Genomic DNA, 10,472 nt, shown 5'->3' on the forward strand with positions numbered 1-10,472 from the left:
AAGAGTAACGGGGAAAAAGAGAAAACAAAAAAATTGTTAAGAGGACAAAGCGATGAGTACCCGAATAATAAAAATATCTTAGGGAAACTTTGTGGTCCGCAAAAGACTCGCAACTTACGGAACGCACGACAAACTGCTCCTTTTCCCCACGAGGGAGCTCACAACCACACGCAACCCCCGAGAACATAATACACATGTGACCCGAGAAGGGAACAGCAGCATAAATCGTGTGCTTCATACGTAAGCGTTATGCATACAAGAGCTTTTGAACATCCAGACTCAATATACATAGCAGGTAACAAGTGATAATAAAGGCAGAGAAAGAAATGAAGAAGGGACCGTAATGGTTTGCAGACAGCCCCTCCCTCCTTCACGCACCCTTTTCCGCAGCAGCCATGACATTTAAAAAAAAAAAAAACTTTCCCACACACACACACACAAACACACACAGAGAGAGAGAGAGAGAGACACTGACACAACAGAACCACGCCGACTCATGGACACTGTTGCAGGCAGTGAAGGCGCACACACAAAAAAAAATGTACGTGGGACGCGACTTTTTCCTCCTCTGTGCTCTGTTGTTGTTGTTGCCTTTTCACTCCACTCTGTAATCGTCTACATTTCGTTCATCCTCCCCCGCCCCCCCCGCTCCCTTTTTTCCCCCGCCAGGACAGTTCGCGAAGAATTGGAAGAAGAGAGCAACAGGGACCTCAGCTCACAGCTGCATATTTATGCAATGAAGCAAACAAACAAAATAGAGCCCCATGTACAACCGCAGGAGGTGGGGAGTCAATGATCAAGAAGAAAAAGTGAGGCAGCGGAGGTAACGACACACTTCAGTGAGCGCAGAGAAAATAATGAAAGACTGAGATGAAGTACAGGAGAAAAAAGAAAAGTTCGGACGCACTACCTGAAAAGGGCATATTCCACCTGACGTCACCATATAAGAAGCAGTCCACATGCCTGCTACTGGTCACTCTTCTCCTTCCCCCTCAATTATTATTACTCTCCCCTCGATACTTTTCTTATCTTATCCTTCTCACTCTTTTTCTTTTTTTTTTAATTTTCTCCCTTGCATTTTCTTTGATTGCTGCCTCAATTTCCTTTACATTCTCTTCCTTATAAAGCGGATAAAATCATTTTGCTGTGGGTGGATTCGTAGTCCGCTTAAACGCAGCGTGATTTCAAAGTTTCTTTCTCTCTTCTTCCTCTCCCAGGGGATAAAAAGAAATATGAGTACGAAGCGCCCAACAGGAAAAAGACACATAAACACATACACATAACGCACAAAACACAGCGGCTGAGGCAGCAAATCACACACCTTGACGGTTATTCGTGCCCGCAGCAAACAGTTGGACGGATAAAGGGGAAGAGAACGTAAACAGAGTACAGAAAAGTAAAAGGTCAACATCACGGAGGCACAAAAGGGTAGGATCACCGAGACCTGTCGTACAGGTGGGTACGTTTTTTTTGAAAAACTGACATGGCTTTACTTTCTGCGGAGTATAGGCGGAGCATCGGCAAACTGATCCTTCAGGTCACGCTTTCGGCGCTGTCCCTTTTCTTCACGCAGCCGCTTTGAAAGTAGACGCTGCTGCATCTGCTGTCGCAACTCCTCATGCGAGACGACGGGATCACCGTCATGGTCATCCTTCCCCTCAACACTTTCGTCCCCGTACAGTTGAGCGCTTGGAAGGACTGAACAACGGACAAACTTCGCTGCAGTGCCGTCCTTTCTTACAGGCAAGTTCAGTACGGGACTAAAGTCTGCTGTTCCCTCAACCAATGCCTGTAATAGACGGACGTCCACTTTACTACCAGAACTACCTTCACCGCCCTCCTCCTTAACCGCACTCACAATGCCCCTAGTGTTTTCCGCCCCACCGGCGGCCGCCGCGTTTCCGCCTCTGTCCCCATCGGTTTCCTTCTCCTTACCAGGGAGATAAGTCTGATCATCGCCCGCGCCAATCGGCAAAGTCCGCTTGGAACCATCCGCCCCTTCTTCTGCGGCCTTTTGTTCTTGTAGCATCGCCTCCGTTCGTTTATATAGCTGGTAAGTGCACAATATCCTCGTAGCTCGTTCCTCTATAAGGCCAAGAAACTTCAACTGAGTGGATTCCGTACAGTGGTCCGATCCGACCAGGCGTCGGGCTTCCTCCGCTGAGCATCCAATCCGCTTGAAAACACCCTCTGTGGTCTCGCGAATCCTGGCGAGAACCTCTTTGTGAACTTCAGCAGAGCGATTAAGACGATCTAGCATGAGCTCTGTCTCGGCCAGACGATCTTCGTATTCCTTGATGAGGCGGCGCTGCTGAACGTCATGCTCGTGTTCTTCCGCGATTACCTTCTTCAGCGTGTGTATATCCCGTTCCATCTCCTCTCGACTGGTAGTTAGTTCGTTGATACGCTTGTAAAGGGAGAAGTTACTCTCACCAACAACCTGGTAAGTCTGAGCCAGTTTTTGCAAATCACCATCTGGAGCGAACATGGACAGTTGCGCGGGAATGTCCATAATCTCTGATCCCACCTCAGCGGAAGACATACCATCGGAAGCATCCTCTCCATCTTCCGTAAATGGGGTAGGGGCATGAGTGTTTGCAACAGGGAGGTTTTTGCCCACGCCGCTGTGATCTACCGTAGGGTTCGGCATGTAGGAACGCGCCTCAAATTCAATTTGCCGCCGGTGGAGTTCATCTCGCATTCTGTTGATGTCGATCATGCATACATCCAAGTTACGCACAGCGGTGTCATATTCCTCCTTCTGCTCGCTAAGCGCTGTTCTAAGCTGCTCCACCTGCTGCAGGTAGCCGTCTCGTTCATCCAGGTCGTGGTTTGACTGTTCAATCCGTTCCGACATGATTTTTTTCTTAGATCTCAGATCGTCCTCCATCTTCTTGTGTACACGTTGAAAAACGCGCCGTTCCCCGCGAATTATATCGATGTGATCGCGCAGCTCTTTGTTATAGGAAACAGCGTCGTTAAACCTCGCGAGCGCTTGATCTAGGCGGTTTTCTAGTATCTCCAGCTGGCGTTGTACCGCTCGAACATTTTCTTGCTCTGCGTTCACACCCCCCTTTAGCTTGGAACCCTGCATAAGGTCAATGCGAGCTAGCTGATACTGCTTGGTAAGCTCGTTCAAATGCATCTTTTCAAATTGATACCGCTGCTCCAGTGAGTCCACCTCAGTTTTTAGGGCTGCATATTTATCCGCTTTAACATAATCATACTGCTCCCCGGAGGCAACAGCTATTTCCTTCTTCAACCTTTCATTCTCGCTAGTCAGTTTCTGCACCGCCTCTTGCTGACGCATGATTTCATCCTGGGCAGCAACAATGTTACTCGCCATCAGGCAACGGCGCTCATCCATGTCTTTTAACAGCTGGCTCGGAGGCATAGCGTAACGGTCACAAGTTGTGTGTTTGATAGAGTTAAATAGCTCCTGTTCCTACTTCAACGAATAAAAAGGGAGGAAAACACGTGGGAAGGAAGAGGATGAAAACAAGTAGACGACGGCGAGCAGAGTAAACAACAGGGAAAGAACGTGGCATCATTCAATACGGGATATAGAATGTGCGCAAGACATTTAATTTGCTTCGTATTCTCTATCGCAACCTTGTCCAAAGATTGTGAAGGAGTAGCCGCATGCATCACCGTAACGAATATTCACTTGTGCACACCCATGAGCAGGAGAGCCACTTCGGACGGCAGGGTTCGATTATAAACAGGTTCAGCGGATAAGGTGAAGCCTGGCAGCCTACAGCATCGCATCGTTGCCCGCATCTGCGCACAACGAACATACCGGATTCGGTGGCACACACGCTTACTTATATTTATGTTCACAACTTCCCTCATTCACTGGCATAAACTTCCCCTAATATTTCTCCTCCACATATACACGCGTCCGCGCGCACCCGTTTCCTTTCAATCAGTTCATTCATTAAAGCTCCACCACCACCACCCACCAACGCTTCATTCCCCGTCCCATCCACAGCGTCCTCCGCCCGCCTGATGGTTATAGAATGAACACACAAATAATTACAGTGGTAACAAAGAAAATGGGGATAAAATAATAACAATAGCAACGGTAAAGAGGGGAGAAAGAATTTTCTTCGTCAAAATGATATTTAAAAAAAAAAAGACAAAAAATTTTCGGGTGTATTCCACCACCACCACCACGCACACAAAGAACACACGAAGCACACCAATTGGGGAACTAATAAGAGGAGCTTTAGGGAAAGAAATTGAATGGCAGGCCCCGATGAGGAGGGGGCGTGAAATAAATAAGCATAAACAAGTAAGCAGACGAATAATAACCGTGGAGCGCGCTGTTCATAGACAGCTGCCTACGCCCATGCTCCGGCTCATATCATGTCTCAGCCGTCAGCCCTCAACTAACTGCTCGTAGCACAAAATATACGCATCTCCTGCAGCGGGCCATGCCCACGGCCCTTTGTCCCTGACCATCACACTAGAATCATCGCAGCAAAACCACTGTTTGGTGGCTTTGCTGAATCTCGCCGCTGTGTAGTGCCCATATGACAAACCCCCTCGGTGGAAGACAACGCCGACCAACTTGTACTTTGTGTGCTTTTCTGGCGATTCGTCGTCCATGAACTGTTTCATGTCCAGTTCTTCGCTAAACCTTACAAACGCAGTATCCTTTGTTACTCCACGTATGTCTAATTTGAACCGCTTGAGAGAAATAATAAGACACGGTGGAAGACGGAATAGTCGTCTTTCCACGCGCCCATCACAGAAACCCCCACATTTACTGCAGTTTAAACTATTCTCCCCGGTGAGGATGTCGGACGAAAAAGTACTTTTCAGACACTCATGAACGTCAACCGCCTCCTTGTTAGTTCCATTGCAACTATAAAATGTGGGCTCACCTGGAAAAGGGCTGCTGCCCACCGAATGAAAGTTCGTGACACGGATCGCATCACTAAGTTGCATCATTTGATCATCGTACTGTATGACAACGCGGGAGTCCATCGAGAGAGTAAGTGGCAGATCGCCCGAATCAATCCAGTCGCGGCCGTCCCCAGTGTCTTCAAGATTGAGATAGTAGCCGTTATCCCCCATGGTGGAACAGAACCACACCCTGAGATTTTTTTTCGGACCGCGCTGCAGATGTTTGTTTTCTCCACCATCCTGTTCAAGCGACGTACATTGGTCAACGCAGCCCAGTTTCCAGCTCAAAAAGTGATCACCCAAATTGACACTTCGTTCGATAATGTAGGCCAGGGACGATTTTCTGTCACCCAAAGCATCAACCGACGAACACTCCACATGACAGAGCAGTGCATCGCGGGGGGACGAACTACCTTGGGGTTGAAGAAAGTACCAGATGTACACACACTGATCTTTCATCTCCCTTTGCTGCTGGAATTCATTGCACATTGGCTGCGCTTCTGCAAATTCCTCCGTACTGTTCCTGTTGGCTAGCGACGGCCCCGTCGGAAGAACACGCTTTTCCCCCGCCCCAAGCCCTGCACCCCTCCAAAGGACTGCGGCGTGAAGTACGTGTCCCCCATCTGAAAAGCACGTGTGGGAATCCGCACATAGAACAGCCCGATAATCCCCAAGTGATCGTTTGTTGTCTTGTCCATTCCCTTTAAGGGGCGCCTGAGCTTCGGGGCAGCCGACTGAGGTAGCCATGGAAGAAAAGAAATCCGTATTCGTAGAGTGTAGGCGTTCCCATATTTCCTTCTCGATATCCGACGCACGAACACGGTCGTCGGAACCGCAGGCCACCTTCACCTGCACTCGACGCACAAGCTCTCCCGGTAGAAGAACATCAACGTCAAATACACGTCGGGTTGGTGGCGCTATAGTGGCAACTAACGTAGAGCCGTTGTCAAATACTGTACTCGTCCCCTTGCAATTGCAGCAAATGAAAAAGTGAACTGACTGATGAGAAAAAAGTTGTGGAACAAAGCTTTGGTTGTTGGCCTTTGCATCCTCCCAAAAGCAATTCGCCAGCTTACTTTTGGGAATGTCCTTGTCAGTATCTAGGCGTTCCCTATAGCGCTTCCCGTACACGTGGTTCATTTCCTCATGTATGCGGTCAAGCAACACTTCAATAAACTCAACGGCATCCTGTTGCTCGTACGTATTGAAGCGTCTTTCCACGGACCCAATGGCCGTCTTCAAGGGGAGGGTCTTCGCAACTCTTCTCCCAGCGAGCATATCACGAAGAAGGTTGACAAACTCACGTGTAATTGATAGATTGGCGTACTCTGAGAGACGAAGGGAGAAAAGTAAACGGCACACGGCCCCTAAACTTAACAGACATTGTAGAGCGCTGTTCATGTAACACGTGTTGCCAACGTTCGTTAGGCCACAAAAACCAGGTCCTGCAGGTGATGTCAGTCCCGCTGGGTGGCGAACAAGTAGCGACACTCGAAGAACTGGCCCACAATGGTCAGTGACCACTTCGGTAGAGCTACGAAAGTCACCAAGTAAATCTTCTACTGTCTTTCCATCCACAACTTCCACCAACCGAGAAGCCTGTAGCTCCTTACCGTGAACGTGGGTGACGCACATCTCAATAACATTGTCCGGGCGCGTAAGGCCGAAAAGCTCCATCCCATTCTCCCACCCGTACTGGTGTTTATCCAGTAATTCACCTATAGCGCGCCGCGACACCTCCGACAACGACGCCCGCGGTAACACATCATCCAAGAGCAAAGAATCCACTCTCAGCTGGCCTTCTCGATCGGATCCCTCAAACGTGACGGCAATGGATACACGCTTCGGCTTCAGCAGCTCCATAATCTTACTCTTGTTACGAAATTTACCCATCACTATGTATTTTGCCCCTCCACCAAACAGCGACCACAGGTAGTCAAACAGATCTTCAGGGATAACATCTACGCCACCGTCATCATACTGGACCATATGTTTGCTTGGATCCTCAGCAGTGACCCTCAACACACGCGAGATGTCAAAAGGACCTGGAGCACATGGGACGGGAGAATAATCCATCTGTGAGACTGGTGTAAGCGACTGTGATGGGCATCGAAGTGGCAACAACGGCACCTCATCGCGATCTGTGAGCCACCGCAGGAGTTCGTCCATCCATTCAACGGGAAAGAGTATGCCCCTCCCCGATCCAGTCTCCTCCTCCCACCGATTGATTCGAGCTACCATATAGTAAACATGAAACGCTAGTTCTGCCTTATCGACCGTGGCATCATTCCAGACCAACTGCAGAGGGTGGCGCGAAGAGACCGCGAACACTAAATAAGGAAACGTGCTTAGCCCCCATCTGTTGACGTCTTGAAGAAGTAATGCCTTAAGCTCTTCCATGCTTAACGGTACCTGGGCGGTTGAAAAGGGACCACGACTCGACCCTATGTCACCAACAAACCGCCTACTGATGGAAAGCAGACGCTCGTGTACATCATCGAAAGAGCACAAGGGAGCCGCCCCCAAGGCAGAATAACACCTCCTTAAAACGCCTGCCAACTCCGTCATGCCACAAACAAGGTTACCTCTGGCGTTATTCAAGCTGGCCCCGTTATCCGCTGCGGGGAATGTATCCCTACTCACGAGTTCCTCCAGTGCAGGGTCCACTGACGAGAAAGCCTTCTCAGAAGCATCGCGTAGAAGAGCAACCCACGGCAAATCAAATACAGCCACACCTTCCTTGAAGGTCGTTACAACGTGGCTGCTGCGCAATAACGCCCCGGCTAAGCCCAGTGGATCCAAAGCTTCCCCGAGTCGCTTTACCAGTGCTTCTACATACCCGTCCAGTGGGTTCACTAGAGGATCTTGGATGGGTGATTTAGGGCAAACAGACCCTTTAAACGCTGGCATTCCGTCCATGTCATACTGAACACAACCGGAGGCATGTGGCGCAACGTCTGATCCCTCATCTGCGGTGGTCGTGTCACCTGATGGCGCTTCGGAAGCGAACCCCCCCGACCGCATCGACGAAACGTCACTCGACAGTCTGAAGCAGCCGCGGGGAGATGTGAACCGTAGAAACGGTAGTATATGATGCCTGCAAATCTACCTACGACCGCCCTGCCTGTTTGGTAGGTTCAGAGTCGGGAAGTGCTTGAATATTATGGGACCTCTTCCCTGTAGTGGTGACTCTGGTCGTATGAAAAATTATTGGATGAAAGAGTTTCAGAAAGGCAGCAGAGCAGCGGTTAATGCACAAGGAAACGTGTTGTGAGATATTAGGGAGAGCAGTAGCTTTCACAACCAGGCTGAGGCACGAAATGAAGCAGGGCGGTCTGCCCTATTCGCGTCCGTGTGTGAAGAGACATAGCCCACGAGGAAAGGTATTTGGTACCGATACCATACTAAAATCGGTCCCTTCACATCTCACAGCTCTTCGAATAATGATTTCAGTCCGTTGCACGGCCCGACTTCCTTTTAGCCATACGGTACAAATCCTGAGTAGTGGTGGGCAAAATATCATCCTCACTCCAGACTCCACCACCTAACTGTCGGACCACAAAAAGGACGACAAGCAGCCCAACCATTAGAATCATCAGTGCAGTGACGGTGTCTGATGATGTACGCGTTCCTATCACGAATCCGTATATTCCACCCTCCGTCACGACGATAATGTCATTGATACCGTCCCCATTGAAATCCTGCACGATTACGGGAGCCACCGCTGGTTCCTCCAGCTCCACTACTCGCATAACACGCCCCGTCCTGGAACTCAGTATGGTCAGCTTCCGCTCGCCTACAGCAACAATGTACGGGTCCACCCGAAGATACCGTCCAGGCCCCCCTAAGTGACCAACGGTGTCCTCATTAACTTGGTAAAAATTGTACGAAGCAAGATGTGGGAAAGGGAACGTACGTTGCTTGTGCTCTGTCTCAGAGGAGGCTGCTTCCCCTACATCTGCCTCACGTTCACTGCGAAGCCTCCAGAAGGATGACTCGGTTTGTGAACGCCAAACAACTCGACGTCGCGATGGATCTACGCATGTGACCAACCCTGAATCGGTCATAAAGACTGCAAGCCGTTCAACTTGAAACAAACCTCTCCCTCTCAACGTGTGTAGTTGCACCACAAGTGGAGTAACGCTCTTTGTAGTATGCGAGAGGGTGTTGTGGCTCCCAACAAGCTCGAGGGCGCTCAGGACCTCTGGAGTGCCCTCTCCGCGCGTGTCGCCATCAATGAAGCGGTGAATTAGTTCCAAACGGCCAAAAATCCCCTCGGTGTTGCAGATTGACGTCTGGAACAGTGAGTGATCGGCCGCAGGTGCACCTGTTGAAATGACACCGAGACAGTCGAGGGTAACGTCCACATCAAAGTGCGAATGCTTCTCCATCCGCCGACCTATGAGGGTGCTGACAGCGTCGATCTCGAAGTCGTCGTTGATATCATGATAGTAAACACCAGCAGACTTGAGCGGCGCCACGCGCGTAATCAAGTTTCCGGTGTATAGATGTACCACTTCTATTCCATGTTCTCCATGAAAAGCCAATACGTTGGCGGACTTGCGCTCCTTTTCCCCATGAGAACTCCCTTTTTTTTGAGGTTTACTCACAAGGCCGAGTCTCTCCGCCAGTTCGCCGTAGTCTTCACTGTTCATTCGAACAAAGCGATCCTTGTATTTCACTACAACTGTGTTTCCAGCTTGTGCCTTAGTTTTCTTTCTGTTTTTCGTGTGGAAAAACACGTGCGGACGGAGGCACTCATCCCAGGGATGAGAATAACGGTGGGGAAGAAGTGTCGAAACGGCCTCACGGTAAAATGTCCACGGTTTTTCGTACAATCTAAAAGATTCAGTGGCCTGGGAACTCACCACCACGGAGGCACCGGACGGTGAGCTGCCTCCCACCCCAACGGCATCCTCCGGGTCCAGCACTTCTCGAACTGAACTCTCCGCGTCGGAAGTGTAACGCCACCTCAGCTTGCCATCCGCACCATTAAACGCTGCGAACAGCATCAATTTTGTGTGATTCGGTCCCGGGACTTGGGTGGCAATCACGATGGTTCCCTCGTCTCCTTCGTAAATGCGTTCACTGAGAACACTGACAGACGTATGGAAAGACTCCGACAGCACATTATGGATTGGTACACTCCATACTTCGGAAAAATCGTGGGGCGACAAACGGTACAAAAGAAAGTCACTCGTAACCACAAAAATCGCATAATCCTCACCCACGGCGAGTCTTCCGGCTCCGATTGCTGTAATTCGCGAAAAGAACGACCTCTGATACATAGAGACGGGAGTTGCATACGTTTCAGCTGCCCCACTCGTTGAGTGGGTCTTGAACATTTCAAGAGACCCGTACGAAGTGGTTGCGATGAGGACTGGTCGACCATCACCCATAGGGTCAAGGACAACGGGTTTTGGAATCATGTACCGCTGCGACTCCAGGTCGGTAATTGGTATCTCAAAGCCCTTCCATACGGCCAGTCCATCTTCTTGATGCCACCCAAATATGCAAAAGATAATCGCGACACCCACAATGAAAACATCACGAAGTCGCAT

At 49.8% G+C, this 10,472-nt stretch overlaps 3 protein-coding genes across 3 annotated transcripts; all 3 read right to left on the reverse strand.

Moving 5' to 3' along the window:
* Window positions 1-1,489: 1,489 nt before the first annotated feature.
* TEOVI_000120200 (outer dynein arm docking complex, putative) lies at window positions 1,490-3,394 on the reverse strand (the record flags this gene model as incomplete). The annotated part of the gene is made up of 1 exon (XM_067224477.1): window positions 1,490-3,394. The coding sequence occupies one exon, from the start codon at window positions 3,392-3,394 to the stop codon at window positions 1,490-1,492; it is 1,905 nt and encodes a 634-aa protein (XP_067080578.1).
* A 986-nt stretch (window positions 3,395-4,380) lies between these two features.
* On the reverse strand, window positions 4,381-7,935 carry TEOVI_000120300 (ubiquitin carboxyl-terminal hydrolase, putative; the record flags this gene model as incomplete). Its single annotated transcript, XM_067224478.1, has 1 exon — window positions 4,381-7,935. One exon carries the CDS (start codon window positions 7,933-7,935, stop codon window positions 4,381-4,383), a length of 3,555 nt encoding a protein of 1,184 aa, XP_067080579.1.
* A 425-nt stretch (window positions 7,936-8,360) lies between these two features.
* Window positions 8,361-10,472, reverse strand: TEOVI_000120400 (integrin alpha chain protein, putative; the record flags this gene model as incomplete). The annotated part of the gene is made up of 1 exon (XM_067224479.1): window positions 8,361-10,472. One exon carries the CDS (start codon window positions 10,470-10,472, stop codon window positions 8,361-8,363), a length of 2,112 nt encoding a protein of 703 aa, XP_067080580.1.

Source organism: Trypanosoma equiperdum, assembly GCF_001457755.1.
Source record: "Trypanosoma equiperdum strain OVI genome assembly, contig: ctg_311, whole genome shotgun sequence".
In the NCBI taxonomy this organism is placed as follows: domain Eukaryota; phylum Euglenozoa; class Kinetoplastea; order Trypanosomatida; family Trypanosomatidae; genus Trypanosoma; species Trypanosoma equiperdum.